General features: G+C 40.2%; 1 protein-coding gene across 3 annotated transcripts in view; it reads left to right on the top strand.

Moving 5' to 3' along the window:
- Positions 1-19,237, top strand: part of RBM33 (RNA binding motif protein 33) — a 260,560-nt gene that overhangs the window by 87,509 nt on the left and 153,814 nt on the right. For all 3 annotated transcript variants that reach the window (XM_077491155.1, XM_077491156.1, XM_077491157.1), the window contains exons 8-10: positions 8,732-8,922; positions 9,894-10,101; positions 16,494-16,552. In XM_077491155.1, the coding sequence (XP_077347281.1) occupies positions 8,732-8,922; positions 9,894-10,101; positions 16,494-16,552 (458 nt within the window). The remainder of the gene's footprint in view (positions 1-8,731; positions 8,923-9,893; positions 10,102-16,493; positions 16,553-19,237) is intronic.

Genomic DNA, 19,237 nt, shown 5'->3' with positions numbered 1-19,237 from the left:
AGATTGGCAGAGGTCCATCAATGTGTAAAGAGTGTCTAAAAACTGTCAAACTATTTTAAATTTTCCTCAGCAGAAGGTTGCAAAAACATTAAATATATCATCTACAGTACATAATATCGCAAGATTCTGAGCATCTGGGGAAATCTCTGTGCGCAAGGGACAAACCTGATTCTCATGATCTTCTGGTCTTCAGACGGCGTGGCATTAAACTGGTATGATTCTATGATGAACATCACTGCATGGGCTCAGGAATACTGCCAAAAATCACTGTCTGTGTACAGTTTTCCGTTCCCTTTAAAAATGCAAGGTAAAGCTAAATGCAAAGAAGAAGCCTTATCTGAACATAATCCAATAATTGCAGCTGTTGTCTTTGGGCCAAAGCTCTTGTTGGTCTGTTGCAAAGTGGAAAACTGTTCTGTTGTCAGACAAATCAAAATCTCTGACTGATTTTTTTTATTTATTTTTTGTTAACCATGGGCACTGCATCCTCCAGACTGGAGGGGAGGGACCATTCAGCTTGTTATCGGTGCTCCGTTCAAAAGCCTGATGGGGCTTGGCCCACACAGACATGTTACTCATTCACAGATTTGTAAATGTATAAACTACAAGTCCTGTTGGCACTGCAGCAGACAGACTTGTAGTTTTCAGTGGACTGCAAGCGCACTGATCAGCATGCACATAGTTTGTTCATTCTTTCTCCCAGTTTTCTAACAAAGCTGTTGGTAATTCACCTGCCATTGACTGATCGCCGGTGCAGTACTTTGCAGGCTTCTGTTAAAAATAAATGCATGTACTTTTTTTTTTTTTTCTCTACAAAATCATGTGTATTTCTTTTTTTTTTTTTTTTTTTTTTTTAAAGGTGAACTTCTCCTTTAATCATTGGTTGGATTTCTGTATCTAGATCATGATTTTAAAATAATTCATTTTACAATTTATCATCTACTTCTCTTGTGGAGTGCTCTAAAGAAACACTTAAAGAATGAATTAACATTTCAGTTGAAGTAACAAACATAATTTTCGTCCTGTCACATATCGGTGACCTTTTGTGACAGCTTGTCTCTATTGGAGGGAAGTATTTTTATGTGCTGATTAAAGATGTCATTTGAAACCATTTTATTACTAGGGATGGTGAAATTAATCTTGACACTTAGAGCCAGATGAAAAATAATTGCTGATTCACGGCATTAAGTGTGAATGGGAGTCCAGTGTAAGCAGAAGCAAGAGGGGGGATGGGAAGGTGTTGGATGAGGTAAAGATCAAATTTACCATGTTTTTGTGTTTGATTTCTAATTAACCCCTTTTCTATATAATGACATTTACTGCATCTGGTCCACCAAAGCAAAATTATACATTCATCCTTGTCTAAAGCAGAAAAAAATAGATTTGTCCTTTAAAAAATTTCTGAAAAAAATGTTCATTTTATCTGAACTTTTTTTTTTTTTTTTTTTTTTAAACATTTTAATAACACGTTATGTATTTATTAAAATCACGTAACGGGTCATCCCATCTAGTATGAAAATTTTAATTACAAATGACTGAGTTGAATTACCTCTTGGGGACTCTAGTGATTGCTGTAAGAGTGGTCTCCTCATTCCACAGTAGTTTCCCTGGTGTAAGGTTATCCACTTGAGTACATACCTGTATAAACCCCTTCATTACCAGGCAATTTTTCTGTAATTTTGTAGTTTGACAATTGGTCATGCACGTCTTTACTTGACTGAATTAAATTTAATCCTACTGTACAGGATAAAGGCTTGATGTTAATACACCCTGGGTTTTAAGCTGGTACCTTCAGGTGGTTGGACGCTGGCAATGCTTTCGAGAACAAGCCTCCTGAGTGTTCCCGTATAACCCTAGCCTACTCTGAGTCTTTCGTTATTTTGTTTTTGTCCTGAGGTGATGGACCTCTTCTCTCTTATGGACAAATAACTCTTGGTTTAACTAGTTTATATTAGATTCTTTGATGAATTTCCTCTGTCTTCTAATACAACAATAGAAGCGGTGCATCTGGATCAGTGCAACCTCTGTAAAACCTAGGGAGTAGTACCCGAACCCCACGCCATGGGGACATCCTATATTGTTGCTTCAGGCACTGGATCCTGCGTGGGCGCTCACCTCAGCACTTAGTGCAGTGTTTCTCAATTCCAGTTCTCAAGGTGCACCAACAGGTCATGTTTTTCAGGATTTCCCTCAGATGAAACAGCTTGGGTAATTACTAAGGCAGTGAAACTGATCAAATCACCTGTGCAAAATAATGGAAGGCCTGAAAACATGACCTGTTAGTGGGCCTTGAGGACTGGAATTGAGAAACACTGACTTAGTGCAACTTGTGGTTATCTGCAGGGTGCTATGCAGGCCAAGTACCGTGGTCCATCCCTATGGTTCCCATACCCATAAATCCTCATATGTATGCATTGAAAGGATAACATCTTTTTCTGAGGTACTTAAAAAATTAATCAGAGATGTCACAAGAGGAAAGGACCTCCTTCCACGGCAAGGGGGCTCTACATCCTCAAAATGCATAGCCCACCAAAGCTCTACCTAGGCTTCAACTGCTAAGCCAAATGTTAGTCCTTCCTTTTGGAGTGAGACTTGAATTTACAAATGTACCACGCCCCAAAGCCATCTTCCCAATAAAGGGTTGCACTTGCTTACAGAGGTTCCTGACCTGTAGGTAAGTCGGTGGTTTCAAAAGGGCTGAAAATAGAGTTCTAAACGCTTTCCCCTCATTGCTTTCTTCTCTCAAATCAACTAAAATCTGCTCAAGGACACTCGGATTTGCAGTGGTCTAAATCATATCTTGTTCCAAGCAATAGTTGTGTTCCATTGCCTCCTGTGGACAGGTTTAAAAGATTCTCTTCAAACTTGTATGTGCCAAACCCAAGGAGTGTATTTGTCCTATGCTGAACCTAAAATGCCTAAACAAGTGTGTCCTAGTTTTGCATGTATCCCCCGCAAGGTCAGCTATTGTATTTCTAAGACCAGGGGAATACCTTGATTCTGTTTTCATCCAAGATCTCTGCATTTACCCACCTAATCGGCACTTTGTGTTTTGCAGTGGGATGCAAACTTTTCCAGTTTTTCACACTGCCATTTGGCCTAACCTCTGCTACCAGAGTATTTAAAGCACTTATACCCCTTCTCGCCATCATACATTGCTAAAAACAAGGAAGGCCAATTCAAGAGAAGTCTACTATCTAATCTAGAAATTCTTTTTTGCCTGGTGTTCACAAAGGAGTTTTTATCTCAGAGATTACATCTAGGCCTTGCATTCTGAGCTTCCTAATGTTGGGACTTGACCTTGTCTGCTCCTTTATAAAACATCTGGCTTTGCTTTCCTTTGTAAAGACCTTGTTTCAAAGTATCTCTAGGATTAGACCACCCTTACAGCATCCTGTACTTTGTTGGAAATTTAATTTGTCTCTCTGCTCTGCAGAAAGTACCCTTTGAACCCATCAGGGAACTCTTTGGATGCTCTCTCCTTCAAGGTTTCTGCCTTGGTGGTCATCACAAGGACAAAGTAGCCTTTCGATCAAGACCCACCTTCCACCATAATGATGACATAGTCCTTCCTTTGTGGCCCACTGCAAAGCACCAAAAGAAGATGGTGCTTCACTGTCTGGACATATTCAGAGGCATCGTGGTTTACTTTTAAAGCTACAGCTTCCATTAGGAAGACACATTTTGTCCTTCTCTCAGGGACTTGCAAGGGACATCCTCCTTTAAGATCCAGCATCACTAGGTGAATAAGATGACTGATCTCAAGAGCTTACACCCTAAAGGACAAAGCTACACACTCCGCTGTACCAGATCAGTAGGAGTTTCCTGGGTATTGCATGATCACACTGCTGTTGACTGTCGTCTGGTCTTTTGCTCATACCTTTTCAAAAGTTCTGCCAGGTAGAAATCCAGTCTTCTGCTCCAAGGTTCTTGAAAACACTGAGTTGGGTCTGTTGACGCTTGTTGTTGTTGTTGGGCCTTTTAGCACAGTTCTGTTGCCTCATTGTTGCCCACCCTTTATTGCTTGGGGACATCCTAGGAACTATGAATATCCAGCCTGCGTCCTGTACTGTACGTTTTAAGATGAAAGGAATTTTGACTTGCTTGTACATTTGTATCTTGGAGGCAACCCTTCCCTCTGTTCTTATGTTACTATACATTGCTTGCTAAAAAACCAAGGTCTCATGGAGTGGGGTACTGTTATAAGGGAATGCCTAGAGGGCATGTTGCCAAAAGTCCTACCACCTGAAGGTACCAGCCTATAACCACCTGACTGTCTAGCCTGTGTACTGTACTTCAAGATATAGAATTTACAGGAAAATAAAACTCCAATTGTTTTTTGATTTCTATTTTTTTTTGGCAACACACAGAGCTGTGTTTTGGTCACTTGTGATTAGTGCTAGCAAATGACCTATATCCCAAATCATTGGCAGTCTGTTGCATAACAGTCCCATTCCCCTCTAATCCTCCCCCACCATTCAGTTAATGGCAGTGATCGTAAATACACTATTTACTTATTTTTGTGAAACAAGGTGAGAGCTGGATAGTGTAAATGCATAGCCAGCATTTACACTTGTGACTGCTATGTACCAAGCCACTTTGAGTGGCTCTTCTCATTTTGACTTCTATTTGCTCTGTCTAATGATAGTTCACAAGCATTTAAAGGATGTGGGGTTTTTTTTTTTTTTGCATCCACTAATCTGCTTGTTTTTTTTTTTTTTTTAAACTGGCGCAGCATTAATGTGATTAAAGAAGGACTTGTCAACAACCTACTGTTTCTACAGAGTTCTTAAGAGCTGTAAATATAACTTGCTAACAATGTTTGTTCTGGTTTCTAAAGAAGATAATAGAGTTGCTATTCTGCACATCTCCTAAACCAGACACTTGCATTAAGCGGCTATGTGCACTATGATCTCTTGGAGTCTGTGTGAACTATACTGGGTTGGTCCCTGCTGTCAGAGCTGACAGCTATTATATGATAAATAGAAGTGCCCACACATGCATCTTGTTTCTTTTTATTATGTGTAAGGCAGCTCATACATGATTCGTTTTCTTTCGTTCAACCAGCGGGTTGAACTAAAGAAAATTAAGTTATTTCCCTCCCACTGCTCTTCTGTATTCTGATAGGGAGAGTTCCCTGTCTTTAGAATATACTCATTGGCACCATCGGCAGCACTGAATGAGTGAAAACTTTACAACAGGTAGGTTGTACAGAAGTTGATCGAGAGATTGATTTCTATACAACCAGCCTGCCTATATGTTAGAGCTGCACGATTCTGGCTAAAATGAGAATCACAATTTTTTTTGCTTAGAATAAAAAGATCATGATTTTCGTGATGTAAAATCTTTCACATTATACAAAGAAATTGGGCTAACATTACTGGTTGTGTGTTTTTTGTTTTTCCAAAAAAATTGCATTTGAAAGACAGTTGCGCAAATATAGTGTGACATAAAATTATTGCAACAACCACCATTTTATTCTCTAGGGCAGGGGTGGCCAACCCGCGGCTCCCGAGCCGCATGCGGCTCTTTGCCCGGTTCCGTGCGGCTCTTACGTTACTTACGCTACTGGCTATGAACTTCCTTATTCGAGTCGAGTCGTACGTCATCATGTTCGAATCCGTCGGAGTTTGGTGTGATTGTGTGTGGCCAAGTCCGCTCATTCGGAAAGTCCGTCAGAATTGCAAAACGTGCTTCAAATTTTTCGGCCAGAACTCTGCCGGACCCAGTTCCTACCGAGAAATTCGCTAGTGCAGCTATTGGCTACTCCTGGCTATGAACTTCCTTATTCGAGTCGAGTCGTATGTCATCACGTTCGAATCCGTCGGAGTTTGTTTCAAATTTTTCGGCCAGAACTCTGCCGCTCTCATACACACCTCCGCTCACCCCTCACTCTCACTACCCCGCCCCCTTGCTCTGTATTTACGTCAAATGCACACGTGGGCAGTTTTTCAGTAAGAGCAAAATGGCAGGGAAAAAATGCACAGCAAAACGAAAATATGAAGAAGAACACAGGACGTTTTTAACAGAGTGGGAGAGTTTATATTTTTTTGTTGAACGTAATGGAAAGCCATTCTGCCTTATATGTCAGGTGTCCTTGTCGCATTTCAAAGCTTCAAACCTTCAGCGCCACTTCAGCTCACTCCATGCTAACATCGACCAGGAATTTCCAAAAGGGACTGAACTTCGCAAGCACAAGTTGGTTACTTTGAAAAGTCAGACAGAAAAGCAGGCAAAGTTTTTCAAAAAACTTGCAAAGCACACAGAGACTGTAACGCTTGCATCGTATCAACTGGCTTGGAACATTGCACGGGCCAAAAAGCCATACAATGAAGGGGAGTTCATTAAAAAATGCCTCTGTGACATTGTTGAAACCTTGTCTCCTGAAAACGACAAACTAAAACGAATGGTATCAGACCTCCAACTGTCCCGCCACACTGTTGAGCACAGAATATCAGACATTAACATGTCTATTCAGTCAAAGTTGCACTCTGATCTTCAAGCTTGTGAGTATTTTAGTGTCGCATTGTATGAGAGCAAACGTATGTGTGTATGAGGAAGGGATGGGGTGATGATCATGTGTGCCCATGCGTATGATGTGGCTCTTTGCGGTAACTTGGTAAAAAATGTGGCTCTTGGTCTTTGTCTGGTTGGCCACCCCTGCTCTAGGGTCTCTACTAAAAATATATAATATATAATGTTCTAAGTAATTTTCTAGCAAAAAAAAAAATATTTTAACTTGAAACCAACAAAGGTCAGAAAAAGATTTAGTGTTTAAGTGTTTAAACTTTTCTCCCTTACACACAGGTGTATTCCATTGACAAATTGTTACAATGTTTAGACTTAGTTCAACTGATAAAGAATGTTGTGCATCTTGGCAGACTGCCCAGATTTTTTCTTCCTTTTGAGGGCTGTGGCTTCAGAAGAGTAGAGCGAATTCTTTGCATAGCAAGAATCATGAAACCCTTTCATTAAGATCGCAACGGAGAAAGAAACACAATAACGATTCTTGATGATTAATCTTGCAGCTCTACTATATGCTTTAAACAGACACAGAAATTTATCTTATAGTTTTTTTTTTTTTTGTCATTTCTCTCAAAGGTTGTTTTTTTTTACTTATTTTTGCTACTAACTAAAAATTCTTAGTGGTTAGTAGAGTAAGATCTTTTGCAGCATTCATCACTTATATGTTCATGCTCTTCCTCGTCAGTCCTTATGAATTTAAGCCGATGGGTATCTACCAAAGTATGTGTAAAGTGAAATTATCAACGCTAACCCCAAAAATTTGAAAATGAAAAAAAATGCTGCTGCTTAGAAAAGCCTAAATATTCAGCTCATAGAAATTAACAATAAGCCCCCCATCTCAGAAAAAACTTTTACCTTACTGCAAAAGGTGACATTTGGGTAAAAAAATGAACATCTTATACAACTAAAGTCCATAAGTGTTCGTTAATGTGCTTATAGAAGTAATTGAAAGATTTGTGATGTCCACTCAGTGCTTCTTAGGCAAAACACTCGGTGCCACTTCAGAGATGCTCATACAGAAAAATGACCAGCAAGCGATGTCCTTTACAGGCAACTGCTGCTGGCTTTGGAAACTCTGATAATCCTTTATAGACACGAAGGAGGCTTCTCCCAGTATTCTCCGATGGTGTGATGTGTCGGAGTATAAGAGGCTTTGATGGTGCAGTATCTCAATAGATGAATTGCAAAAACAATGTGGACACTTGTGTCCAAAGTCACAGAACCAAATTAAAAAAAGCCACAGGTCAAGCCAGTCAGCTGGTGTGTGATGATGTGGAGCAGCAGTCATTGAAGTTGCCTGAAAAGGACATCATAGTTTGCTGTATGATCTCTATAATTTGGGATCCAACATCTCTGTCAAGCGGCGCTGAGTGTTTTGTTTAAGGAGCACCGAGTGGCCATCACAAATCTTTCACTTAATTCTTCAAGCACATTGAGGAACATTTTATATATTGTACATGGTACATCTACCAAAAGTTTGAATAGGTTTTGGCTTCACTGAATATACAGACTGGTCCATGCACTAAGGGATCTGATTATTCATGTATACAGTATATTTCTCTCCTGATGTTAGGTGCTCTCCCTATTGCGAGTGTACTGTAGAATGAATGAAGACTTGTCAGCAATGAACAATTGAGAGCAAACCAAAAACCACCAGACTTTAGAGTTTGACAGTCATCTAGTATCATTTAGATTGTTGCATTGTAGAAACTTTTCTTAGCCTTGTGTGATGCATCCTCTAAACAACCAATGTTTCCATATTTGCATCCTATTTTGTATTATCTGCATTCCTCAAGAAACAGTTTTGCCTTCCCCGGGACTTTCCTGCAGTTTCCGGTTTCCCATTGATGTGGCAATTGATTGAAAATCTACCAACACATTGCAACTAATCAACTTTATAACATTTCTTACTGTTCTCATTTCAATAACTTGAAGTCTGGTTGCAGTTACTGTGTGTTGTACTTTTTCATTAGACTTTGCTATGTCCTATTGCCAGTTGTCTAATTGGAAACACTATTGTATTCTAATGGTGAATACATTGATCAGCACTGCAGCCGATTTGGCCATAGATGGATCAAAATTCAGGCGGTTCTTGTTGAATGGGCCAAATTACAATCCGTCTTTGGCCAGCTTTTGTCTCAACAGCAGATCTATTTTAAGCCATGTATAGATTTGTTTACTATCTTGGTTTCCCTTTTCACCTCAGAGCTCTCTGCTGAAGCAAAGGCCTCCTTAATGGAATTTGAGGAAATGGAGCGTCAGCGCAAATTAGGGCGATATGGCACTAGAAGAGGTGGCAGGAGAGGAGGCAACAACTCGATGCACCGTGGAATGGGTGATCACAGGCATAATCAGAATGACAGGAGGAACCCTAGAGAGCAAAGATCAAATCAAGAGGTAACTTCGTTTTTTCTCCCTCAATATTTTACCTTTAAGTCATGCCTAAAGCCCAGTGGTGACAGTAAACCCCAACTCCAGCCAAAACTTTATAGTTTTTTTTTTTTTTTTGTTTTGTTTACAAAGTGAAGAGTTACAACCTCTGTTAGGATTTTATTGCTGTCTGTTTCCCCATGAAATAAAAATTTGTGATGGGTTTCAAACAATAGAGAAATCTTTTTTTTTTTGTAAGGACACAAATGGCAATTTAAAATGTTCCGAAGATTAGATTTCTAAGGTTTGTTTGATAACCGTTTGTATTTAAAAAAATAAATATGCATATATAAAGAAAAAGAAAATATTAAGGTCTCATGTTAAATCACTATTTGATAATGCATTTAAGAAGAATATTTGTATAATCAAAAGTATACAGAGTTCCATACTACAAAAGAAATGCCACTATTCATAAACACAATAAAAATGTGTTCAAGCTGTTTTGTACTCCCTTAAATTTATTATACTAGTTATCGATCTTCCATGTAATACAGGAACCAAATGAAAATAACAGCTTGTTAATTTGGGAGAGACTATATTGTGGTATCTCTTATTTTATACTTGAAGGTTTATTATTTGCCTTTGAACTAGGTTTTAATAAAGCAGACTTATAGTAAGCATGCAGCAACATCCCCCCCCCCCCCCCCCCCAAAATCAGACACCCCAGTTTCTAGCCATAAGTGATTTAAAGCTTTTTTAATTCCCACCTTTGTTGTAAATAATGGTCATCTTTGTCATTTCACCCCTTGATGGTATAACCAAGCATTTTCTGAAGTGATTGCCGATGAAGATTTTCTGAAAGTGATGTTCAGACAAAGCCAGACCTTATTTATTATAATAAGGAGTAGGATTGTCTGCAAGGTGGAGGGTTGTTGTGTTTTTATGCTGTGGGTCCACTTGAAATGGTTAATAAATGTAGGTATTTTTTTTTTCCACAGCAGCCCATTCGAACTTTATTCCAGCAGCAGCAACAGCATATTCAGCCTCTCCTGCCTATGCAGAGACCCCAGCATCCTTCGAATGATGGCTCATCATTGCAACAGGAGAAGACTAGACAACAGTCCACACATGTATCAACGCCACCCCATCAACCAAAAAATATCCACATTAATCCTCATTTTAAGGGGAATGTGACATCTGTTCAAGGTTACTCCTTATTTCAGTACTTTCTTTGTCATATATATTATACTCTTTACTGTTAATCATCTTTGCAGGTGGGAGTCCACTGTTTTGTTTGTGAGAAGCCCATTATAGCAATGACCCTTTGAGTGACTGTAAGGGCTCGTAAACACATTTTGCCTTTCCGTTTAACCACTTGCCTACCCTAGGCCAATTTTGACATTTTTCTCTCACTTGTAAAGATCTCCGTTTTATTTTATTTTTTTGCTAGAAGCTGTCTGAAAATGTTGTTACTGGGATCATGCCTGTAGCTGCAGGCATCATTCCAGTATAACCATTTAATCTTGAAGATGAGAAGACTTGGGGTCATTTTATTTGCTTTACTATTTATGGATTTCAAAAGGGAATGTGGAGCATTGTCTTGTGTTTTTTGTAGAAAAAGCACAGCAGCATTTGTTTGCTTTCAGATTCTATATCTCTGATTGAATCTCCACATGTCCCCATTTGAATACAGTGAGGCTTATAAGTAAAAGCTTATTAATTATTTTACATTAATAAGCTGTTACTTTGTAAAATTATTCGGTTTTCCTTTTCCTATTTAGATGTGCATGGCACTTCTGTAACGCTACAACCTCATGGCGTTGTGCCCAAATTCTTCTCTAACTATGGTGTGAAGAGAGGGAGTTGATCAGGTGGGATTCAGATTTATTTAACTGCTAATGTTACCATTTCTCTTCCTCTTTATAAAAACTGCTGGATATAGAACTGCAGCTAAATTTCTTGGCTCCTATAGGAAATACATAGGACAGTTCCCTGCTGTCACATGACCAATGGAGCCTCTCCTACAGTTGTGCATATATCTGCAGGAAATGGGAAGTTACAATTGGAACAGAAAAAACAAAACTGTGTGGACTCGGAACACATAATGCTGCTTAGGAGAAAGCAGTCACCCTTCTCAGATAAGCAGCTCATGCGGTGAAAGCAGCATATCTGGCAGGCTATGACATGTACAGTAGATGAAACGTTTGCTTTCTTTTTTAAAAGGCTAGTAAACTCAAAAGCACAAAATTATATTGCAGCTTGCCAATTCTTAGATGTGTTGGCTGCTTTGGTTTTGATTTTGTTTGGGGGCTTTTTTCTTTATTTTCACCTGGTGATCCAGCCAGTAAGTCTGTTAGTTTTCAGTTTCCTTTACCAGACCAAGCTGTTAGAAGTTTGAGACAAACCATTTAGCATTGACGGTGCTTGTAAAACTGTTGCTGTAACTTGCTTAACCACTTGCCGACCGCCGCACGACGATGTACGTCCTATTTTTGAAGAGGGATATCTCGGTAACGGCAGCAGCTGCTGCCACAACCGGGATATCCATCTCTTCAGGCGGCGGTCGGCTGTACAATAACGGTGGTCTCCGCGGCGGATTCGCCGCGAGATCACCGCTATTGGCGGCGGGAGAGGTGCCACCCCCCCTCCCGCCGCCCTCCCGCACCTTCCGCCGCTTACCGGAGCCGTCGGTAGCGGTGGAGGCGATCGGGACCTTCCGTCTGCTGGGCATAGAGACAAGTGAGGCTAAGATGGCCCCCACTCGTCTCTATACCATAGGAGGGCGGAAGCGACGTCAAAACGTCACTTCCGTCCATACCTCTTAAAGGTATATTTTTTTTTTAAATGTCAGATTTTCTTCTTTTTTTTTTTTTTTTTTTTTTGTTGCATTTTAGCCCAAATATGAGATCTGAGGACCTTTTGACCCCATATTTAAGAGGACCTGTCATGCTTTTTTCTATTACAAGGGATGTTTACATTCCTTGTAATAGGAATAAAAGTGATCCATTTTATTTATTTTTTTTAAAAAGTGTAAAAATAAATAAAATAAATTAAAATAAATAAGAAAAAATTTTTTTTTTTTAAAAACACCCCGTTACGACGAGCTTGCGCACAGAAGCGAGCGCATACGTGAGTAGCGCCCGCATATGAAAACGGTGGTCAAACCACATATGTGAGGTATCGCCGCGATCGGTAGAGCGAGAGCAATAATTCTAGCCCTAGACCTCCTCTGTAACACAAAAAATGCAACCTGTAGAATTTTTTAAATGTCGCTTATGGAGATTTTTGAGGCTAAAAGTTTGACGCCATTCCATTGGGCTAATTTTACTGTTGTCTTATTTTTTTATTCAAAAAAGTGAATTTTTTCCAAAAAAAGTGCGCTTCTAAGACCGCTGCGCAAATACGGTGTGAAAAAAAGTATTTCAATGACCGCCATTTTATTCTCTAGGGTGTTAGAAAAAAAACAATATAAAATGTTTGGGGGTTCTAAGTAATTTTCTAGCAAAAAAACCTGTTTTAAACATGGAAACACCAAGTCCGAAAAAGAGGCCTGGTCCTTAAGTGGTTAAAAAGTGTTAGCTGGAGTTCAGCTTTAATTTATTTGTCATTTGTATATTAAAGTCTATCTAAATCTGCTAGTGCACCAAATACTACCATCTCCCCAGATTTACAATGCTTTCCAGTTGTATCTGTGTTGCTCTGGCATTCAGAATGGAGACACTCTAAGACAGGAAATGTGCTGCTGGCTGGATCGCCGAGTTAAAAATAAAGGATAGAGCCTAAAAAAAAAAAAAGACACGGGCAGTGGGGCACAGCCCTGCTCCTTCATCACTGGCTTTGATAGCAGTGGGAGCCAGTTACTAATAGGTGAAAACCTTGTGAGCTTATAAACTTAATACATTTATTGAAAAAAAAATAATAAACTAGTATAAAATAAAAATAGACAGCTGCTAGCACTCCCCACACATCCCTAAGGCCTAATGTATATGGGACGCTGAGGCAACATCTTCTGAACGATTTTTTTGATAGCTTGAAACTGGCGTTTAAAAACATCCGTTTAGCTGCTTTGCATGCCACGTTTAGCGGTGTTTTTCTGCGTTCGCATCTAGGAGTGTTTAAGATAACAACATAAGACCCTCCCAAAGCACAAAAAGCAGTATTGAACTATTTCAGCCATTCTGTGAGACCAGCGTGAATAGCAGCAGCTGAGAGAGTAGCAGTGTACTTGTATCTACCTCAATTTTGGTGCTTTTACTAAGGATCCATAATGAGCATATGTGAGGAAATTAAAGAAGCCAGATATTAAATTTCATGCAACTATGTTTGATCAAGTCAGTGGTCAATGGTGGGATTATCTGGTTCATCTAACAACATATAGGTCAAGTTCCAATTCTAATTTGGCTAACAGCAATGCTAGTGGTGGATTGGATCATGGGCTCATTAGTGGTATATAAATGGTCCATGAAACATTGCAAGCAATTACAAGTTTTAAAAATATTTTTTTTAGTGGTTTTTCATCATTTGCTATCATTTTTAAGTTTTGTAATGTAAAAAAAAAATAGGACACCTTTTAAAAACGCGTCTAAACACCGGTACCGCGTTTGGCATCAGAAATGTCAGAATCTTCAGTGTCTGAACTAATTTTTTTGCCTTTAAAAGAAAAGCTTCTAAACTCAACTGCCTAGAAGAAAGGACTGTAAACTAGCCTGTGTACATGTACACATAAGATAACATTGGATGAGTTCAGGGATAGCTGAAAAAAGCATCCAACTTCCTCTGAATGCTCATTTACCAGCAGCTGTGTACATGAGGCCTAAATGTGACAATACAAAATTACATAACAAATGTGTAGCGCTAAGACCAAACCGTGAATAACTAGATTAAATCACTATATAAAAAATATATTGTCCAAATCTACGGAAAAATATATTAAATGAATGTATTAAATATATCCTATCACACAAATCCAAAAGCATGCAAATTACATTGTTATTTATAATGTCCAAAAATAAAGTGCACGTGCTTCGTGTGCTGCACAATATTCTGACAGTCCATCCTAAAACCATAGATAAGTGATGCTAATGCTTGCATGCAGTACGCACACAATCCTTGTGTACCCCTCCACCAGATATACCATCACCTTAAGGTGGTTAATAATGCGTTTATTTTATAAATATAGGTAAAAGTTAATTTTTATGATTTCAGTCTTTAAAGTGGTTGTAAACCCGAAAAATGTAAATGCCCAATCTACCTCACACAGCAAAGCAGCAAAAGTCATCTGCCCCCAGTCTGGTCAGGAAAGGAGCAGCCAGTTGTCTACAATCCTCTTCCCTAGAGTGAAAAAAATTGACATACAAAGAATTTGTGTCGCCACACCTCCTCTCTTGTGACTGACAGACTAATTAGAAGGAGGTGTGTCCCCCGCAGCCATCCATACAGATCGCTCCCAAAAGAGCTCCAGCCTGAGGAGACACTGAAAGCAGTTGTCTCCATAAATGTTTGGGCAGCATTTGAGGCACAGGGGGGTTCAGACTTGCGTAGGCAGGAGGGAGCTAAGCTCATCTCTACTAACGGAGGAGGAGGAGGGGAGAGACATGATTTCACTGTCATCATCAACAGAGACAAAAAGCCTCTCACAGATTTAACCCCACAGCTGCCAGGCAGCAAACTGAGCTGGAGGATCCCAATTAACCCCTCAATGGCAGGTCACTTTAACTGTGTAACTAACGGGCACTACTTGAATGTAGGGCACTACAGTAAGTGTCCAGCCATTGAGGGGTTAATTGTGATCCTCCTGCTCTGCTCTCTCCCTGGCAGCTGTGGGGTTAAATCAGTGTGAGGCTGTTTGTCCCTGTTAATAATGCAAATGAACGCATGTATTACCCAACCCCCCCCCCCGAAAGTCTGTACCCCCTGTGCCTCAAAATCTGCCCAGTGTTTAGGGGAATAACAGTTCTCACAGTCTCCAGCTCGGCGGTATTCAAGCCGCACTACTGTGATTGGGGGGTGGAGTCTGGTGATGTCAGGACTCCGCCTCCCATGGTTTTTAAGAGGCACATGGATAAGAAAAGGCGGGTACAACTAATGAGCTTTCGATTTTTAAAGAAAAGGCTAAGACATGGTGCATTTCTTTTGTAATTAACATGAGATTTACAACCATTTTAAGGGATGCAGATATCTCCTAATAAAGGATTTAATTGACTGAATCCTGTGTAGTAATGGTTCATATGGGCAGCACGTGCAGTTGGTCCGTTAGATATCAGGGCTATTGCTGCCATGTTAAAATCTACTCTATGCCTGCATATAAGATTTCTATGTTCTGGAAGTTGAATTATTTTTCATGTTGAAAGTAAACTTATGTGAAGTTTTGATTAAATGCTGACCTCCTAAAATTGCTACTTGCCTGGTTGTTATGCTGACCTGACCCTCTTCAGTACTTTCAGACCTTGACCTGAAACATGCATGCATAATGACTTCTAATCTGTGTACTTGTTCCAAACACTGAAGAAGTCAGTAAGTAACCGGTCAGAGTAACACTGTACCCATATGAAATTTTTATCATTTTTCACACAAATAGAGCTTGAGCTTTCTTTTGGTGGTATTTTGATCACCACTGTTTGTTTTTTTTGTTTTTTTTATTAACAAAAAAAATCTGAAACAAAAAAGTACAACATTTTTTAACAAAATATGAAAAACAGGTGATTTTTCTCCTTCTCTGATGGGCACTGATAGGCACGGAGAGGTGGCACTAATAAGTGACACTGATGATTAGGCAGTGATGGCCACTAATGGGTGGCACTGATTAGCAGTACTGACTGGCACTGGTGGGCACTGATTAGTAGCACTGGAGGGCACCTATTGACCGATGCCCTCTAACAGAAGCCAATTAACGTCTTTCTTTTCTTCATGCTTATAGCGTGAAGAGAAAAAAGCCAATAACTGGCTTTTTTTTTACTTCTGTGATCAGCTGTCATTGGCTGACAGCTGATTATGTGGTAAAGGGCCCACTGTCATTGTCCCTTTACCTCAAACCCAGTGACTCAGCAATCGCTGAGCATGCCAGCAGCTTACATTGACACCCTCCCAGCATTTTAAGCCCATGTTGTAGTAGTCTTTCGGCTATCGCGTGGGCACCAAGTGGTTAAAGGTTAACTAAACTTTCGGGGGGCTTGGGGTTGGCAAATTAAAAAAAATATAGCATATACAATTGCTATTACCTTTCCTTTTCAATCTGCAGCACTGTATTTTTCTGTAAAAGGCAATGCAATATGGCTACCTGGAGGTGTTCTGTACACAGAATGCAGCAGTTAAAATCACTGATAATCATGGGGTAGATAGCTGCTGCTGACACCACCTCCTGTGGATGTTGTGCCAAGTATGAAAACCTGTCGTGAAAGAATGACTGCTGACTTCTGACAGGGTGAGGGGTGACTTTAAGATGAAATATTTTAAAAATAATTGGCATAAATTAAATTGACCAGCTAATTAGTACTGCCCTCACTGAGCCAGTGTAATTAGGTCATTGTAAATATGATTTTTTTATGACCATTGTAAAAATAAAAATTGTCTAGAACTAATGCTGTTTCTTTTCATTTCAGTGCCACTGTTACCAGTCCCAAATCAGCCTCGTCCAACAATGGGGTCACCGAGGTTTCCAGTGAGTATTAATAGTCTGTAGCCAAAGTGTAGATTTTGCTGTAAAGACATTCCAGAGCCAATACTATACTTGCAGCATCTTTTTTTCCTCCTCAAGCCATTTGGACTAAATTAATATGGGGATTTGTTTGTTTTGGTTATGACCCTTGAACATAAGGATATGTGCATTAATGTTGCATTTTTTTGATTAACCCTTTTACTACTACTGAAGTGCATCCAGTGGCGGCGGCGGGAGGGGTGCTTACATGAACTGGTATGTGTGCAAATCCGACAAGCCTGTTTCCCTTTAGTATCCAAGAAATCTACGTGCGCAGGGTGAAAATCCACTCAAAATGGATCAAAATTTGACATGGAGACCAGTGGAACCCCCAAGGGTGTATGCTCACCTCACAGATGGGCCAGTAGAGCCTCTAAACAATGTGCCCCGATGTCACAGAGACTGCACCTGTTGGGCGAAGCCAAACCATTCAGGAGAGATAGAGGTACACAGTGGGCTGCTAACTGCTGCTAGCTCCCACTTATCTCTTTAACAGTGTGGCTTGCCTACACATTTGATTGGTCTGTAAGGGGAGGTGGCAGCTCCGTACTTTTTCATACCTGCTATTCCTGTTTAAAAGTGAGTGCATATATCTCTCTTCATCAATACATTTTTTTTATACTGTATACACCATGAAGCATTTTTTTTTTGAACTGGGGGTGTGATGCTTGTTTCTGAGTCTGGGTGCGCTACTGTGTATACTGTGGCCATCCACAAAGTGTGCATTGATGTCCATGGGATATCCACCTGCAGCTGCCATTAGAAATCTTTGGTTCATTGGTTAAAGGCTTCATTAACCCCTATAATGAGGGCCCATCTGTGAGGTGAGCGAACACCCTTGGGGGTTCTGATGGCAGTCTTTTATGTAAATTTTTGATCTGTTTTGAGTAGATTTTCATCTTGTGCACGTAGATTTATTGGGTATTGATGTGATTTGATCCACTCTGAGCAAACTTCACCCTTTGCACATAGACCTCCTGGATACTAATGATTGTTTAATAATCAACCACTTGCTGACCAACCACAGTACAAATGCTGCTGTGGAGCAGCACATGCAGGCACAACAATGTACTTGTATGTAATGTGCCTGTTTAGGGCTTCATTCATAACTTCTGTGTTTCCTATGCTGTGATTGTCCCGCAGCTATCACTCTGTACCATGTGATTAGCTGAAGCCAATGAGTGATCACAACTGTCAAGAATGTTTAACCCATTCATGACAGTTGAAAACTTTGCTATTAAACTGATCTTCGTTGGAACAGCTAACAAAATGTAAAAAAAATCCCTGATCACCCTCTGGACATGCATGTGCATTCCTACCCTTCTTGCTGACCAGAAAGCAACGTGTAAAACATTTCTTCCAGGTCACCATGTCCATTTCCTTGGCCAGCATGACCAGGAAAAAAAAATCTATTGCAAAGCGATATGCACAGCACTGACCTATAGTGGGCTTTTAAAGCATTGCCTATATAACAAAAAAAAGAAAGAAAAAAAAAAAATTATATATACTGAAGTTTGTCACCACTTCACGGGCACATGCAAATGCAAGGTTTAACGTGTTTGGTGTCTGTTTATTCGGTGCAACTTCGCGTTTTATAGTTTACCAAAAAATTGGTTAATTTATTGCATTTTTGTACCCTAAAATTAAAGTGGTTGTAAAGTAAATTTTTTTAAAATAACAAACACGTTATACTTGCCTCCACTGTACAGCTTGTTTTGCACAGAGTGGCCCTGAACCTGCTCTTCTGGGGTCCCTCGGCTTCCCCCAGCAAGTACTTCTCACGTTCATGCAAGCTCCCTCGCATGGTGAGAAGCACTTGCGGGCGCTCCCGTAATACAGCCGGCGGCTATAGCCTCTCACTGTACCGCTCAGCCCCGCCCCGGCGCGCTGTGTTATTGGATGTGATTGACAGCAGTGCGAGCCAATGGCTGCACTGCTTTCAATCCATCCACTCTAGCCAATCAGCGGCCAGGCTGAGCGGCGAAGAGGATGTTGGAGGCGAGCGTGGGAATTTCGAGGGGTCAGGTAAGTAAAACGGGGGGGGGGCTGGGGGCGCCGGCACTGTCACATGTTTTTTTAACTTAATGCATAGAATGTATTAAGGTGAAAAAATATTTACCTTTACAACCCTTTAAGTGCCCGTTCACACAGGGGCGATACGACTTGCAGCGCGACTTCAGCAGCGACTTGCAAAACGACTACTCTATAGAAGTCAATGCAAGTCGCCTGAAGTCGCCTCAAAAATAGTACAGGAACCTTTTTCTAAGTCAGAGCGACTTGAGTCGCTCCTATTAGAACGGTTCCATAATACAGAATGGAGCGCGACTTGTCAAGTCGCGGTAGTGTGAACGGGCACTAACTTTAGTGTATTTGTTACTGATATTTTGTGGTAAAAGGAACCATTTTACTCTCCGGGCTGTCTGCTTTTAGAAAATAAGTTTTGCGGGTTTATGCAATCTTTAGGCCTACAATGATTGAACATGTGAAAAACAACAAACTTGGCTTTGGCTGTGATAGTGTTAAAGGATAAGTTTTTCCCTTTCTAAAAAAATTTAATAAGTGGATACCCTTTTGCAGGTAAAATGTGCATTTATTTTTACCTCGCAGCCTTTAAAGCATTGCACCCATGATCAACAGATGTTGGTGCTC

The sequence above is a fragment of the Lithobates pipiens genome, unplaced genomic scaffold (genome assembly GCF_037356315.1).
Source record: "Lithobates pipiens isolate NorthernLeopardFrog02 unplaced genomic scaffold, aLitPip1_a1.2 Scaffold_19, whole genome shotgun sequence".
NCBI lineage: Eukaryota > Metazoa > Chordata > Amphibia > Anura > Ranidae > Lithobates > Lithobates pipiens.
This window is presented reverse-complemented; position numbering and strand designations above follow the sequence as displayed.